Source organism: Oncorhynchus gorbuscha, unplaced genomic scaffold (genome assembly GCF_021184085.1).
Source record: "Oncorhynchus gorbuscha isolate QuinsamMale2020 ecotype Even-year unplaced genomic scaffold, OgorEven_v1.0 Un_scaffold_525, whole genome shotgun sequence".
NCBI classification, from domain to species: Eukaryota; Metazoa; Chordata; class Actinopteri; order Salmoniformes; family Salmonidae; genus Oncorhynchus; species Oncorhynchus gorbuscha.
Window position 1 is genome coordinate 110,965 of NW_025745351.1, and position 19,075 is coordinate 130,039.

General features: G+C 43.0%; 1 protein-coding gene across 1 annotated transcript in view; it reads right to left on the reverse strand.

Moving 5' to 3' along the window:
* Positions 1-19,075, reverse strand: part of LOC124018460 (neuron navigator 3-like) — a 251,192-nt gene that overhangs the window by 45,384 nt on the left and 186,733 nt on the right. Inside the window, 6 exon segments of the mRNA XM_046333787.1 lie at positions 935-976; positions 1,747-2,187; positions 3,441-3,732; positions 3,735-4,148; positions 4,952-5,237; positions 5,921-6,047. Of these exon segments, the coding sequence (XP_046189743.1) occupies positions 935-976; positions 1,747-2,187; positions 3,441-3,732; positions 3,735-4,148; positions 4,952-5,237; positions 5,921-6,047 (1,602 nt within the window).

A 19,075-nucleotide genomic window follows, 5' to 3' on the forward strand; every position in this document is an offset into this window, starting at 1 on the left:
AGAAATAAACTTCTGAAGGGAAAATGCCTCCACGCCTGCTGTGAAAGTACAGTTAAAAGGAAATACATGTTCTTTCTGTGTCAAACATCCCCTTAGCATTACATGCAGTGAATTAGAAAAGGTTGCAGAACTCCTACTCAAGGTAGAGATTCACTCTCTACTGCAGTCTAATAAAGACAAATATCAAACCCTGGGCAGAAGCCTGGACTTGTTGCAGTGCTTTTTGAAGACAGAGTAGTTGGGTAGAAAAAGCCATTTGTTGCATGGTGGTGTGATAGGGGCTGAATCCCAAAAGGAACCATATTCCATAGTGCACTTCTTTTGAGCAGAGCCCTATGGACCCAGATCAAAAGTAGGGCACTATATATAGGGAAAAGGGTGCCAATAGGGTGCCACACCTTCTAGTGTTGAGGGTCTGGACACGATTTCATTCATTAGATAGGACAGGAGTAGTGGAAACTTGATTTAAAATGGATGCCCTGCCTTGCCCTACAGTCAATGAGGAGGAAAGAAAGTACAAAAAGAGCCTGGATATAACTATTCAGAATCCACTAGACATGGGATCATTGACTTCAGGCAGCTGTAATCTGTGAGGAACTGTGGAGTGTCCAGAGGAACAACAGTGACTAAGTCTACCTCTAGAAGAGAATTCTTCAACAGGATTTGTACAGCAAGTGAAGCCTTTTATGAGGTGAAACTAAATTGTCACTCCCATTAATATTTTCAATGTGCCAAACCCTCATCGGCTAAATCTCCTGAGACAAATGTCAAGCAAAATACTAACGTCATTATGTAACACTGCTTTCCTACACCAACATGATATTAGACACAACATGAGATTTTGTCAGTTAGAAAGACATGTATGGATAACTTGTGAGAATGAAAAGACAAAACAAGGAAACACTAAAAGGACAACGCATGAGTGATGAGTTACCTCAGTCCCTTTTTGGGGAGTGTGTTTCTGTCAAGAGGCATGCTGTTAAGACACAGAAAACGAAAAACATTAGAATTACCTACAGGTGTAGGATCTTAATTTGATCACCCTGTTGTTGCACAGCAGGAAATGCAATCTTGTAGTGTACTGTACTTGAGGTTTAATGTCTGTAATTTCTAAAGTCTGTCATTTCCACTTTGCTGGAGGATTATTTTCCTGCTGTGAGAAACTGGTCAAATTAAGATTCTACATGTAAACGATCATGATTCCATGGATTAAATTCACATGTATTGACTGATAGAACACACAGACTGTCTAAAGTGAGAATGCTAAAGGACAATCACTACAATGGGCAACGTTACCCAAGAAACAGACGTACGGAAAGCACACATTAAACCGAACATTTGGGTTAGTTTGATACTCTCAATTTAGACAACAATCTGTGAATGAAGGAAATATTATAAACCGCTATGACAACAGTGAGCTATACTGAAAGGACAAGACGAGCATGACGTTGCATTCCATACATACAGTCTACAAGTCCATTTTCAAAGTGTCTGTACATTGATGGCTGTGTGTCAGAGACGGCTGGTGTGATAAGATATAGGAGGACGGGCTCATTGTAATGGCTGGAATGGAATAAACGGAACGGAGTGAAACACGTAGCTTCCCTGTGTTTGATATCGTTCCCTTCATTCCAACCATTACAATATCTTTTCCCATCAGCCACCACTGATGTACATGTTACACCCGCTGCTCTGAAACAAACTACCAACAGGAACCTAATGGAGTTGTTCCACATTGGGACTCACCCCTCAGAAAGCGTGGACTTGACGCTGGCCGTGCGGGTGACTTTGGGGCCGTGGTGGTGCCCCAGCAGCAGGTCAATGGACTCGGAGCTGGTGTGCAGACTGGTCATGCTCTGGCAGCTCAGTGTGTCCTTACTGCCAGAGCATGCCGAGGAGCTGCTGAGGTTGGTGGGCCAGGGGCGGGCGTTGGAGGGCAACGAGAGGCCTGACGCAGGGCTGGAGGCAGGTGAATCAGTGCCCAGGTCAGGGGCCTTGCCATAAAGTGGGCTGCTAGCCCCGCTCTGCCCGCCCGCGCTGCCCAGGCTCCCCGTGCCCGAGGAGGGAGAGTCCAGGCTGGCCTGGCGCGCCAATGTGCCATGAGGGCTGCCCAATGCAGAGGGGCACTTGCCTGAGTCGGGTGTGCCTGGGGTACTGGCCTTGCTGCTGGCTTTGGTGCCAAACAACCTGGGAGAGAGAGAAAGAGATGCTTCCATTCACTCACAGACTATGTGAGTATCTATCTATCTACTATCTATGGCAATAATGATCCCCTCATAGACTGAACAAACTCAGTCTCTAGGTTCAGAACTAGGTTGTTTGATATAGAACAGTATTACATTTATTTAATTACACCAAGGAAATAGGATCTTGGGGAAAGTTTGCATTCCGCTCAACACTGCCCCTCCCCTATCTTCATCACCTTTAGCAACTATCTCATAAGCCTACCCTAGTCTTCATCATAGACACTATGAAGAAGTACACCTTCCCTACTGCCTCTGTTAGAGTATGTCTGCATCACAAATTGCACCCTATTCCCTATATATTGCACTACTTAGTACACTACTTTAGACCAGAGCCCTATGGGAATAGGGTGACAGTTGAGACGACGGAGCTCCCAGTGATTTTAATTCAGACAGCTGTGGTTCAGACAGCTGTGGTCATAGCATTGACCCATTTCTATTCCATACAAGTAATCAGCCAATCAGGTCACTCAGAAACACATATGTTGTTCACAGGTCCTTCCTGTTGTGTCTGACGTGGGGCTGCCATCAAACAGGCTCCCAATTAATAGGTGCCTTCTTCTGAGGGGTATACGCACAAATAAAAAATGCACTCTGCGCCTCGACAGGTCGGACGGCGCGGCCATGTCCGGACATACCTAACCAATGAGACAGGGGTTTGCGAACAGAATAGCTTTCTCACTGTCAGTGAATCAGTTCAGCCTGACCTGAATGGCAAATCATCTACCGTTCATCTTGAGAGAAATGCCATCAGTTTCTGTGATGACATCTACCGAACAGCAGGGGGAAACCTTTGCCTCCCCGACTCTAAAGCCCAACGAACAAACTCAGACCAATGTTTCTGTGCTGGGATATGATTTAGTGTCTTATTACCTTATTACCTAAAAAAAAAAAATTAGACTTTGGAATGCTCATTCTGCGTCGCTTCAGAGAAGAAGTGAACCTCTACCTGTAATTCTGACAGCACCAATGAACACTATCTATCAATAGCATCTTGGAGCTGAGAAACAACATTGTACCTCACAAACAACACTTCATTATTCTGTGGTGGCCTCGAGCACGCAGTCGGTAAGAGTGCCTAGGGAACAACAAGCTCCCTCCACCTTTATAATAGAGATGAAAAATGGCAGCTGCTTGGCTAGGCTACCAAGCTCTTATATGAGTGCAGAGGAAACCAAGTGAGCACTGTTGACTGACCTGCGGAAGGTGGGTGAGGCAATGTCCGGGTACTTGGACCCTGGTTGCCTGAGGCCAGACTGGCCCGTGGAGGTGGGGCTGGACTTGGGGGAGGTGGATAAACCTGCTGGGTCCTGGTCTGACACGGCCACTTTCTCCTTGTCCGTCTGGTTGATGGTGATGGGGATGGAGCGTCCCGAGCCCACCTTTCCAGCGTCCCTTCGCTTGGTCCCCGTTCCTCCGGCCGACTTGCAGCTGACATTGGAATCGATGCTGCTGGAACTGGAGCGGTGGCCGCTGCGCCCCACCACCCCCCCCCGCTGGAGGACTTGGCCGGCCGGGGCAGAGAACGGTACTGGAGGGGCACCTTGGAGCCTCCGCAGCCCATCAGCACCCCATCGTCCTGGGGCTGGGAGCCATCCAGGCTGGTCTTACGGCCTCCGCTGATCCCTGTCCCCTTGCCGATAGCCGAAGACTTGGGCACCTTCCCCAGGGTGGCGGAGCCACTGGCCAGGGTGGCACCACTGGACGTGATGAGGGCACCGGAGGGAGGGCTGGCCATCTTTTTATAGCCGAACGACCCAGTGGTGGGGGGGCGGGCGATGCCCGAGGGGGGTTTCTTGCCCTCGTCGCCACTGCTCTTGCCAGCGTCGGAGGGCGAGCGCTGGATGCCAGCGGTCTTGGAGGGGGCCTTGCATTTCTCTGAGGCCTTGGCGTCATCAGTTTTACCTGACGATACAAAGGCCAGTCATTAACAAGCTGGCAAACACCTTCCCCTCTGCAAACTGCTGGGGTACAGAATAATTTAGCTAGGATCGAGCAGAGGGGAGACGGACCTCGCAGCTTATTGGTAAATAACGGGACTCATCTTCGTCATCATCTGTAGGGCTACAGGGCAGGTGTGCCAAATTACTTTACACTTCGCTAACATTTTACAACTCTTTTCACAAAGCTCAGCTAAAATAGAAAGCTATACTAATCCAAACACGAGAAGACTTGCTGAGCAAACCAAAACACAACTGAGAAAAAGATAAAGTAGAACGGAGAAACGACAAACATTACCGAAGGCCTCGAAGGGCAATGACACAGGTTTCCTAATGAATAATCTGATTGGCCAAAATCTTTGACCCTGTTATCTAATCAATGTCAAACTGGAACACATCAACAAATTAACTTATAAATGAAGCTAGGATGGACATTTCCCGGTCCTAATATCAACCAGACAGGCAGTTTGATTGAATGAATGACCAGTCAGAGAATAATCTACACCACCATCCATCCTCAGTTAGACATGGGCCCTGTTCAAATAGGTCAGAAATACATCCTTTCTACCTTCCTTGAAGTAATCACAGATCTGAATTGGTGGACGTAATACGGCGGTAACGTTGGATACACCGATACAATCACTTATACTGTAGATCTGTGCTCACCTCAAGACAACAAGGAAGTTATCTCTACAGTTTTCCAACAGGGCCATGGTAGCAAGCAATAAGCAAGGTCTGAAGTAGAAGAAGAAGGAGTGCGGGTCCTACCAGGGGTTTTTAGGGTGGCGCTGGATCCTTTGGTCCGGGGGGGCGTGATGCCCACCTGGGCAGTCATACCCCTCCTCCAGGAGCCAGTCTGGGACATGGGTAGGCCCGTCTTCTGCCCGGGATCCTCACCGCACTGCCCCGCTGGCGAGGAGGCAGAGGAGGAGGAAGGCTTCCACTTTGAGCCGGGCTCCATGCTGACATCCAGCTCCTCGTCCACCTTCTTCAGATCTTCAGCTCCGGCCCAGCTGCTACTGACCTCCTGCTCCACATGCTGGTGTGTGTCCGCCTGGGACAGTCAGTAACACACACACCTTTATTTTACTATCCTTGTGGTGACCAAAACATGTATTCCATTTCAAAATCCTATTTTCCCTAACCCCTAATTATAAACCTAAACTTAACCCCTAACACTAAAACAGTTTTTTTCCTTGTTTTACTATCCTTATGAAGACTTCTGGTCCCCACAAGGACAGTAAAACAAAACAAAACCACACCCACACAGTACAGTATGAGTAAGCCACCTGACAGATGGTGAACCCCCCCCTCACTAACCACACCAACAGTCTCTTAAGAGATCAATCTGTTGAGGTTTCCACAAGGCACACATACTAGGCTATTTTTACCATGCTCCCTGAACACTGCATAAGGAATGGGTTCTGCTGTACATTTCCTTGGCTTTCTCTCTTGAAAGCCAATTAAAACAAAGTAAATATCTTCCTTTCCAGACTACAGTGATATACCTCATTGTTACACATAAAAAGTATGACAGACAAATCCCTTTTTTAAATGAAGCAAGTGCAATGACAGTGATGCTTCAGTATCATTACTCACAGTTAGTTCAATGTCTGGAAGCATGGATATACTCTATTCTTGTTCATTTATAAGAGAATAAACAGGATATAGGCTCTATGGGTTGTTCAGGCTCGGACAAGCCTACTGCCTTCATTTACACTCCATGGTGTACTGTACCGGGGCTGCCTTGTTCTTGCGTGGTGACGATGTGATGGCAGGGTAGGTGGGCGTGTTCAGATCGTCTGTGCTGATGTTATCTACAGTGTCACTGAGACCGCTGCTGACCGAACTGCTGTCATCCCAACTACGAGAGAGAGAGAGAGAGAGATGAGTGATAAAGACAGAAGCCACCCATCTTCCCACCATATCAATCTTTCATTCCATTTTGTCATCCCTCCACAAATACCAACAATCCTCTCCTTCACCCTTCCAGTAACCCTTCAGGTAAACTCAGAAACGTGCATCTCTGCACCGTGCAAAAGAGAAACCCTTTCCAACCTGCAGGTAATGCACTCTGTGTAGGGTGAGGTTGCCCCTAGACACTGATCTTGAGTCAGTTTTGCATTTCCCTGACTAATGGTTAACTTAATGATTTGTGGAGGGGAAGGTGATCCTGGATCTAATAATAATAATAATAATATATGCCATTTAGCAGACGCTTTTATCCAAAGCGACTTACAGTCATGTGTGCATACATTCTACGTATGGGTGGTCCCGGGGATCGAACCCACTACCCTGGCGTTACAAGCGCCATGCTCTACCAACTGAGCTACAGAAGGACTGTACCTAGGGGAAACTTCACCCCGAGGTGCACTATGCGTTGTAGAAGAAAAAGAAACGCACACCTATTAAGACGAGGTGCTGGCAAGCGGAGTAGAAAACTTGAAAATAAAAGAGAGCCGCACACTCTAGGAGCTCAGATGCAAAAATGTAATTACCAACGTTTCGACAGCCAAGCTGTCTTCATCAGGGTATAATCACAAACACTGCGGGATGACTTGTTTATATAGTGTCAAAAGACACAGGTGTCTGTAATCATGGCCAAGAGTGGCCTAATATCATTGGCTAATAATCAAATATTAAAATGTCATACAAAGAACAGCATACAAACAACAAATGGATAGCATACGATCATAGATTAAGTTTACTACATAAGTTTACAAACAATTACAATGGCAAAGTCACAATAATCATTATGCGTTGTACCTGCATCTGGCTTCCTATCACGCTGCCTTAATGAAACCTACCCAGTCCCCAGGGGGCCAGGAGATATGCCGGAAACAAGCAATCTCTGTCGTGGATGGGGATTCGCTCAACTTCCAATCACCTCCTCCCATCTATCACTGTTGTTGATCATTTATCCTCTCTAATTAGTACATTGAGTGGCGGTGGCCCTCTTTAAATCTTCATTAGGCTATTGACATCTGGGTATTGTGTATCCTGGGATCATTTCTCAACAAATAAAATGTATTTATGAAGCCCTTTTATATCATAAGATGTCACAAAGTGCTTATGCAGAAACCCAGGCTAAAATCCCAAACAGCAAGCAATGCAGATGTAGATGTAGAAGCGGTGGCTAGGAAACACTCCCTAGAAAGGCAGGAACCTAGTGGAGGTTATAAGAGTACATGGCCATTAAGGCCACATCACTCTTCAAAATGTTCAAACATTCATAGATCACCAGCAGGGTCAAAACATGACTATATATGTGATGTATGGATCAGGACTGTATATGGGATGTATGGATCAGGACTATATATGTGATGTATGGATCAGGACTATATATGGGATGTATGGATCAGGACTGTATATGGGATGTATGGATCAGGACTATATATGGGATGTATGGAACAGGACTGTATATGGGATGTATGGATCAGGACTATATATGGGATGTATGGAACAGGACTGTATATGGGATGTATGGATCAGGACTATATATGTGATGTATGGATCAGGACTGATATGGATCAGGACTGTATATGTGATGTATGGATCAGGACTGTATATGATGTATGGATCAGGACTGTATATGTGATGTATGGATCAGGACTGTATATGTGATGTATGGATCAGGACTGTATATGTGATGTATGGATCAGGACTGTATATGTGATGTATGGATCAGGACTGTATATGGGATGTATGGATCAGGACTATATATGTGATGTATGGATCAGGACTGTATATGGGATGTATGGATCAGGACTATATATGTGATGTATGGATCAGGACTATATATGTGATGTATGGATCAGGACTGTATATGGGATGTATGGATCAGGACTATATATGGGATGTATGGATCAGGACTGTATATGGGATGTATGGATGACTATATATGGATGTATCAGGACTGTATATGGGATGTATGGATCAGGACTATATGGGATGGATGTATGGATCAGGACTATATATGGGATGTATGGATCAGGACTATATATGTGATGTATGGATCAGGACTATATATGGGATGTATGGATCAGGACTGTATATGGGATGTATGGATCAGGACTATATATGTGATGTATGGATCAGGACTGTATATGATGTATGGATCAGGACTATATATGTGATGTATGGATCAGGACTATATATGTGATGTATGGATCAGGACTGTATATGGGATGTATGGATCAGGACTATATATGTGATGTATGGATCAGGACTGTATATGGGATGTATGGATCAGGACTATATATGTGATGTATGGATCAGGACTATATATGTGATGTATGGATCAGGACTGTATATGTGATGTATGGATCAGGACTGTATATGGGATGTATGGATCAGGACTATATATGTGATGTATGGATCAGGACTGTATATCAGGGGATGTATGGATCAGGACTATGGGATATGGGGATGTATGGAATCAGGACTGTATATGGGATGTATGGATCAGGACTATATATGTGATGTATGGATCAGGACTGTATATGTGATGTATGGATCAGGACTATATATGTGATGTATGGAACATGTTAGCATGACATCATTGGATGGTTTTGACTTTCTTATAAGGCCTGGGTTCAGGAAATACTATTTAAAATATTTCCAATATTTTGAGTGTTTGTTTGAGCCTGGCTGGCATGACATCATTGGATGGTTTTGACTTTCTTATAAGGCCTGGGTTCAAATACTATTTAAAATTTTCAATATTTTGAGTGTTTTTTGAAGTGTGGGTGGGTGGGTTTTTCAGTTTTCTATCGGTTCCATTGCGTCAGGCAAGCGGAATCATCAAGCCCAGATAAAGTATTTAAAATGATTTCAAATAGAATCTGAACACTGGTCTGGTTATTCTGCAGGTGATGTACCCAGAACCCCTAAACAAAGGTCATATGGGTCAACTAGTGATCATTTCTGCACACGCTGTTTAATTACCACAGCTCCAGAGATTGGGGATCTCCAGAAATATGTTTCAGTCATGTCCAATTCCATTTTCTCTTATCATACCTAATAAATCCCCCTGAATAATAATGTATTAGTTCTCTCGCCGTCTCAGGCTCATGCACACACACGCACGCACACACACGCACACACACACACACACACACACACACACACACACACACACACACACACACACACACACACACACACACACACACACACACACACACACACACACACACACACACACACACACACACACACACACACACACACACACACACACACAGTGGACGGTTGCCATGACAATCTGTGTGTATGTATCTCTAGCATGAATTAACATTTGGAATCTGATCACCTCACTAAAGCTAGAAATTGAGTCTCAGAGGAAAATGCAGCCAATTTGATCCAGCATAGCTACAGTCATACATACAGGGAACTAAAGAAATACGACAAATGAACCAACAACGTGTGGGAACCTTATCGACTGTCTAAGAGGGGAGAGAGGAGAGGATTTAACCTGCTCAAGGACATGAAACAATAAACCCTGAAGTATTGTAGTCTCAATTCAATCATATGTGACTGAGCAACTGTCCTCTACCACATATGGGAGATGACATACCAGAGATGACATACCAGAGATGACATACCAGAGATGACATACCAGAGATGACAGATCAGAGATGACATACCAGAGATGACATACCAGAGATGACAGATCAGAGATGACATACCAGAGATGACATACCAGAGATGACAGATCAGAGATGACATACCAGAGATGACAGATCAGAGATGACATACCAGAGATGACAGATCAGAGATGACTTCCAATCCCTTAGAAACGTGAATCAATTGTCATTGCTAGAATAGTTTGCTAATTCCATTTTAGTCGAGTGAACATTACTTCTCCTCTGACATCTATAACTCATCCAAGACAAAGCTGAAACCCAAAGACAGGCTCAAAAGGAGAAACTAATGAGTTGTATGAAAGGCTCACAATGGGTGTTGGGAGAGATGTGTGGGTGTTCCTCTGAAAGATATAACAGTGTGGACATGCACGGGTGGGTTCTCCCTGCTCATTGATTTTTACAACCTCTTTCGTGCTTTTCAAAGGGATTGAAAGCTATTCATATCAGTATTGGATAACACCAGGAATTTAAATATCAAGTTCACAGTTGGTTATACAATAATAAAATCATTCCCCTTTGCAATGCTAACAGGGTGAGCCTGTTAAGAAGACGGAGCTGGAAAGGGCACGTTTTCTAACTGTACTGTATGTAGAGTTGAAAAGGGCATGTTTTCTAACTGTACTGTATGTAGAGTTGGAAAGGGCATGTTTTCTAACTGTACTGTATGTAGAGCTGGAAAGGGCCAGTTTTCTAACTGTACTGTATGTAGAGCTGGAAAGGGCCAGTTTTCTAACTGTACTGTATGTAGAGCTGGAAAGGGCCAGTTTTCTAACTGTACTGTATGTAGAGCTGGAAAGGGCCAGTTTTCTAACTGTACTGTATGTAGAGCTGGAAAGTAGCAGTTTTCTAACTGTACTGTATGTAGAGCTGGAAAGTGGCAGTTTTCTAACTGTACTGTATGTAGAGCTGGAAAGGGCCAGTTTTCTAACTGTACTGTATGTAGAGTTGGAAACTATTTCAATTGGAGCAAAAGTTTGATCTGTACAAATGGAATCCTTGGCAGTTAAATGGGAATTCTCAGCTCCTCCATCTTTTTGGAATATAGGTCTCAAACATCTCAATTCCATGAAATAAATGGAAACTATAAATTGCCTGTGGCCTGTCTGGCATGGATTCCATTTCACGATAGCCAATTTCTCATTGGCCATATGTCATTTATCATTTTGCCATTTCATTTGTCCCCAAACTCTATTATTAGGAGGCAGTCTCAATGATGACCGTGCCCAGGGTGAGTGATTGAATCATCATGTGTGAAGATGCAGATCTTCACGAGAAACATTTATTCACTTCCTCATTGTTTTAATTGATGGTGGTATTGATTGTTTGCTTCAACGGGCCTAGATGCTATTTTCATTCCATATTTTCTACGATATTAAAAGCATACTATCATCAACAGTTAATTAATTGTGTCTATGTTGAGAATGTTGTAGGTGGTAATTGGTCACACCGCTCATTAAGTCCTGATTCAGGACAGGTGCTCAGTGTTGTAGGTGGTAATTGGCCACACCGCTCGTTAAGTCCTGATTCAGGACAGGTGCTCAGTGTTGTAGGTGGTAATTGGCCACACCGCTCGTTAAGTCCTGATTCAGGACAGGTGCTCAGTGTTGTAGGTGGTAATTGGCCACACCGCTCGTTAAGTCCTGATTCAGGACAGGTGCTCAGTGTTGTAGGTGGTAATTGGCCACACCGCTCGTTAAGTCCTGATTCAGGACAGGTATTTAGTGTTGTAGGTGGTAATTGGCCACACTGCTCGTTAAGTCCTGATTCAGGACAGGTGCTTAGTGTTGTAGGTGGTAATTGGCCACACCGCTCGTTAAGCCCTGATTCAGGACAGGTGATTAGTGATGTAGGTGGTAATTGGCCACACCGCTCGTTAAGTCCTGATTCAGGACAGGTATTTAGTGTTGTAGGTGGTAATTGGCCACACCGCTCGTTAAGTCCTGATTCAGGACAGGTGCTTAGTGTTGTAGGTGGTAATTGGCCACACCGCTCGTTAAGTCCTGATTCAGGACAGGTGCTTAGTGTTGTAGGTGGTAATTGGCCACACTGCTCGTTAAGTTCTGATTCAGGACAGGTGATTAGTGTTGTAGGTGGTAATTGGCCACACCGCTCGTTAAGCCCTGATTCAGGACAGGTATTTAGTGTTGTAGGTGGTAATTGGCCACACTGCTCGTTAAGCCCTGATTCAGGACAGGTATTTAGTGTTGTAGGTGGTAATTGGCCACACTGCTCGTTAAGCCCTGATTCAGGACAGGTATTTAGTGTTGTAGGTGGTAATTGGCCACACTGCTCGTTAAGCCCTGATTCAGGACAGGTATTTAGTGTTGTAGGTGGTAATTGGCCACACTGCTCGTTAAGCCCTGATTCAGGACAGGTATTTAGTGTTGTAGGTGGTAATTGGCCACACCGCTCGTTAAGCCCTGATTCAGGACAGGTATTTAGTGTTGTAGGTGGTAATTGGTCACACCGCTCGTTAAGTCCTGATTCAGGACATGTGCTTAGTGTTGTAGGTGGTAATTGTCCACACCGCTCGTTAAGTCCTGATTCAGGACAGGTGATTAGTGTTGTAGGTGGTAAATGGCCACACCGCTCGTTAAGCCCTGATTCAGGACTAGTGGCATTGATTAGATGGCATCAGTTGAGGCTTTGAGCCTTTCCATTGAGTATGTTTATATGCACACTAATAATTCAATAACAAACTGATTATGGTAATAGGTCGAGTATGCCATAAACATCTTACTCTGATTATCTTAACCAGCGTAAGGTCATATTCCAAGTAAGCAGCACACTCCGATTAAAACACCTAGATTTAAAAAAACAATTCTTTTGAATGATTAGCTATTCACAATCTGGGTATTCACAATAATCATAGTATTGTGTGCATGTAAACGTACTCATTGTCTGGGAGAGAAATGTATGGGGCTTCTGTGTAGCTACGCTATCAAGCTAGTTTGTATCCCATTGCTTTTACACATTAAAAGCCTGGATGTATTTACATCGAATCAATCAAAGTGGTTACTTTGTGAACAAGCCATTTCAAAGATCACCAGCTACTCTAACATCAAACGTTTAATTGTCGTTTCACCGCAAGAGCTGCACTGACCTGATCTCAAACAGAGTCAGTTGGTGCTTAAAGTGAAAGGCACTTCAGCATCCAAAGCACTTGTGTTGGCTGACAGTGACTTTCCCTTCCTAGAATGGAACATGGAGAGATAAACTTCTGACTCGACGATGATGGGACTCAGGATCAAGATTGCACCCAGGGCTAACGCTTGAGTTTCCATAGTGACAGCAGCTTTTGTCAGGTCACATTGTCTTTCTACTTAGATGTGCCCCTCTGAAAATAAAGAAACCTGTCCTGTTCTTCCAGGGCCGGCCCCAGGCTGCTAAGGGGCGCCTAACCCGTTTATAAACTCAGTCGAGGTCTCAACTTACTGTTGCGAGTTAGAATAGAAAAATACACAAGGTGCAAGTCAGAAAGTTGGTTGTGCATCAGCAATTTTGTTGTTGTTATCTCAGTCACTCAATAAGCCATGTCAGCTAACAATTTTTAGACTGGTAAATTAGTCTAGCCAGCTATCTAAACTAATAATCATGGCCGAATACTGACCTGTCACGCAGGGCACGTGCCCTAAAGCTCTGACCTCCAGGGGGCCAGCATTGATTTAGTTAGTCACTCTCACTCAGATATCATTAACATGGCAAAATGTGTAGAACTGCAGAAAATGAGCTTTAAAACGGAATACATCTCACTTAGGGCCCCTAAAAGACTAGAGCCGGTCCTGTGTTTTTCACAACTACAACACCAACAGGGGGGAATGTGATGTCCCTTTCCTAAACGTCTCCAGAGACCAGGTATCCTTGGGTAACAGACAAGAAGAGGGCAGACAGAGACACGTCTAAGACTGCGTCCAAAAAACTGTTATCATAGTAGTGCAGTACAAGGGAATAGGGTGCTATTTGGAACGGATCTATCAGCGTCTCAGAGGAACTGTTATCATAGTAGTGCAGTACAAGGGAATAGGGTGCTATTTGGAACGGATCTATCAGCGTCTCAGAGGAACTGTTATCATAGTAGTGCAGTACAAGGGAATAGGGTGCTATTTGGAACGGATCTATCAGCGTCTCAGAGGAACTGTTATCATAGTAGTGCAGTACAAGGGAATAGGGTGCTATTTGGAATGGATCTATCAGCGTCTCAGAGGAACCTAAATCCCCGTTTTGGGAAGTGGGGAGAGACCGGCCCTTAGATGACTCGTGTCTCCTTTCTGATGATCAATACCTTTGGATTACTACGTACTGCGTAGGCAACCGGGCCAGAATAGTAAGACTAAATAGAGCTCCTAAACTTTCTAACATTTCATGAGATACAGTACATACTATGTTACTAATAATATAATAAATACATGAGATAAATACTAAACATTTCATGAGATAAAAACTATACTACTGTACAGCGTCAATAGTCCTTTATGCCCGATCTTACACATCAAACTCCTGATCAATCTATAAGGTGAGTCTTCTGTGAGAGAAGACCAGACATAAAGGAAAGAGTCTCTTATCTGATATTCTCTCAATGCCCCACCAAATCCATCACTTTTCAGAACATCGACGGTAGCACTGTCTATTTGGGAGGGTTGAGTAGAGAGGGGAGGCTAATATCCTGTGAAGAAGGGATGGCTTTTATATACCGTATCCCAAATTGAGTCTAAATCACAAATTTACAGGGATGGTTTTCAAGGAAATGGTATGAAAATCTTGAGAGAGTGTCAGCCTTGACTAACAGATAACAAGTGATGACTATCTATCCATATGATACTGTTTGGATATCCAAATAGCTACTTAGCCTGTGTTATTATTGGCTGCCACACTAATGAGCAGAACTAAAACAGATGGCTGTTTAAAATCTACACTGCCTTCAAATTCTTTTCTGAAAGTGAGTAAATTGTCTCTCTCTCACTCTCAGCTGTGACACATTGGGTACAATTCCCTCTTCCCTCCTGCGGTGGTCTTCTTAACACAATGCTGACAATCCAAAGTAATATTAATTAGTCTACAAAGTGCTGGGAAATAAGATTATAATTCTCTGCTATTTTCCACCCCAATTTGTCCCAGTTAGAACGTGTTGACTGTCACAGACTTGGGGCGATCTGGATTGTTCTTGAAAAAATAAGCCTATAATCGTAACGCTAACTAACCCTTTTGATTTCTCTTTTGTGGTGGTAAGTCAATTGCTTTAATTAAGTGACTGACTCTAATGTGCAATTCAGAATGGTTGTATTTGGCTAGAAGAAGGAGTAGTTAGGAAGACAAATAATACTTCACAAAAAGTGACCTACAAATCAAGCATCATGTTAGAAGGGACATTTACTGATAACACATCTCAGAATAAAGGCTTTGTTACTCAAACCGGGTTTGATTACATTGTCAATACATTGTTATAAAGCACTGGAGGACAGGGGCGATTATTACTTGATTATATTGATTCATGAATAAACCCACCCTTCGACAACATGCACTATAGATATGCAATAGTGATGACTTGATTTATTTATTTTTTAGTTCACCTTGATTTAACCAGGTAGGCCAGTGGAAAACAAGTTCTCATTTACAACTGCGACCTGGCCAAGATAAAGCAAAGCAGTGCGACACAAACAACACAGAGTTACACATGGGATAAACAAACGTACAGTCAATAACACAATAGAAAAATCTATATACAATGTGTGCAAATGTAGTAATAACTAATATACAGTACAGGTAAAGTAACCCTACAGTACTACCTAAAGGTATTCAACTCCTCTCCCACCTCAGTCTAGCTTAGTGCAGCCAAGGCCAGTTTACAGGAGGACCCCTGAGGGCTGTCCTGAGAGCATGCCTGTATTGGCTGAATATTTAATAGAGGTGCATCCCTAGGCACCAGCCCCTGATGGAATCATCGGTGATGTCTCTGACAGGCAGCGAGTCCCTCAGAGCTGCGGATGGGCGACACACGCTAGGGGCCTCTCCATATCTCTAGGGGCCCGGCCCCAGACAGAGCTCACAGCTATGACCAATAACCCTATCACAGCCCTGAAGCTATGTCAACACTAACAGTATAGGTGTTTGAGTCACAAGCTCTTTAATAAACAACAACGTGTACGTCCCGCTGTGTGTCTCGATATGTTGCTAGATGTAGAGCATGTTGATTCCCCCTGCGGTATATCATGTACAGGACCAGTCAAACATTTGGACACACCTACTCATTCAGGGTTTTTTATTTATTTTTACATTGTAGAAAATTAGATAAGACATCAAAACTATCAAATAAAACATATGGAATCATGTAGTAACCAAAAAAGTGTTAAACAAAACAAAATATATTTTATATTTGAGATTCTTCAAAGCCACCCTTGCCTTGATGACAACTTTGCACACTCTTGGCATTCTCTCAAACAGATTCATGAGGTAGTCACCTGGAATGCATTTCAATTAACAGGTGTGACTTCTTAAAAGTTAACGATGCGTTAAATTAACTTAATGTGTTTGAGCCAATCAGTTGTGTTATGACAAGGTAAGGGTGGTATACAGAAGATTTGGTAAAAGTCCATGCTATGGACTATTTGCTCCAAGTACATATTATGGCAAGAACAGCTTAAATAAGAAAAGATAGACGACAGTCCATCATTACTTTAAGACATGAAGGTCAGTCAATACGGAAAATGTCAAGAACTTTGAACGTTTCTTCAAGTGCAGTCTCAAAAACCATCAAGCGCTATGATGAAACTGGCTCTCATGAGGACCGCCACGGGAAAGGGAGACCCAGAGTTACCTCTGCTGCAGAGGATATGTTCATTAGAGTTAACTGCACCTCAGATTGCAGCCCAAATAAATGCTTCAGAGTTCAAGTAACAGACACATCAACATCAAAAGTTCAGACGAGACTGTGTGAATCAGGCCTTCATGGTCGAATTGCTGCAAAGAAACCACTACTAAAGGACACCAATAAGAAGAAGAGACTTGCTTGGGCCAAGAAACACGAGCAATGGACATTAGACCGGTGGAAATGTTGATTTGTTTAACACTTTTTTGGTTACTACATGATTCCATATGTGTTATTTCATAGTTCTGATGTCTTCACTATTATTCTACAACGTAGAAAACAGAACAAATAAAGAACGTGTCCAAACTACTGACTGGTACAGTATACTATATATCATATCCAGAAAATACACTACTGACTGGTACAGTATACTATATATCATATCCAGAAAATACACTACTGACTGGTACAGTATACTATATATCATATCCAGAAAATAAACTACTGACTGGTACAGTATACTATATAATATATCATATCAGAAAATACACTACTGACTGGTACAGTATACTATATATCATATCCAGAAAATACACTACTGACTGGTACAGTATACTATATATCATATCCAGAAAATACACTACTGACTGGTACAGTATACTATATATCATATCCAGAAAATACACTACTGACTGGTACAGTATACTATATATCATATCCAGAAAATACACTACTGACTGGTACAGTATACTATATATCATATCCAGAAAATAAACTACTGACTGGTACAGTATACAATATATCATATCCAGAAAATAAACTACTGACTGGTACAGTATACAATATATCATATCCAGAAAATACACTACTGACTGGTACAGTATACTATATATCATATCCAGAAAATACACTACTGACTGGTACAGTATACTATATATCATATCCAGAAAATAAACTACTGACTGGTACAGTATACAATATATCATATCCAGAAAATCATATGACTGGTACAGAAATCATATCCAGAAAATAACCTACTGACTGGTACAGTATACAATATATCATATCCAGAAAATAAACTACTGACTGGTACAGTATACAATATATCATATCCAGAAAATAAACTACTGACTGGTACAGTATACAATATATCATATCCAGAAAATAAACTACTGACTGGTACAGTATACAATATATCATATCCAGAAAATAAACTACTGACTGGTACAGTATACAATATATCATATCCAGAAAATAAACTACTGACTGGTACAGTATACAATATATCATATCCAGAAAATAAACTACTGACTGGTACAGTATACAATATATCATATCCAGAAAATAAACTACTGACTGGTACAGTATACAATATATCATATCCAGTATACAAATAATCCAGAAAATAACCTTTAGGAAAGTCACAATACACACTGAATACTTCCTGTAAACCCAGAAGCCTTTTCTCTTGACGTGCTACATTTCATATCAGGAAAATAAACAACTGGCAGTGTCTAGTATTGATGCTTGTGTTTACTACTATGCATTGGGGCACGTATACAACTTTCCAAACATAGAGTGCAATGAAATGGCTCCTCTCATCCATGCAAACAGCGTCTCATGCAATATTCAATACTGTAAGTGTTGCTGACGTAAGGAGAAAAAACATATCCAAAATTTCAATGCTATTTGCAGCATATAGAACGGACGACTGTAAAGACTCTGTAATACAGAAAATAACAGAGGAATGGATGTCTTTTCAGAAAGTACCACATGTGTGTGAATACTTGACCTGCACCCAGTAGCATGTGACCCTTTTCTGAGGACTTCTTGTGTAACACATTTCCCTCAGGTTTAATAACAACATCACCCAGACTGTTCACACATCACCCAGACTCCCAAACATCACCCAGACTCCCATCCATCACCCAGACTCCATGCACATCACCCAGACTCCGAACAGAAAATCACCCAGACGATTTCACACATCACCCAGACTCTAGAACACATCACCCAGACTCTCACACATCACCCAGACTCTCACACATCACCCAGACTCTCACACATCACCCAGACTCCCACACATCACCCAGACTCCCACACATCACCCAGACTCTGACCCTTTCTCCCAGACTCTGTGTAACATCACCCAGACTCACACATCACCCAGACTCTCACACATCACCCAGACTCTCACACATCACCCAGACTCCCACACATCACCCAGACTCCCACACATCACCCAGACTCTCACACATCACCCAGACTCCCACACATCACCATCAGACTCTCACACATCACCCAGACTCTCACACATCACCCAGACTCTCACACATCACCCAGACTCTCACACATCACCCAGACTCTCACACATCACCCAGACTCTCACACATCACCCAGACTCTCACACATCACCCAGACTCTCACACATCACCCAGACTC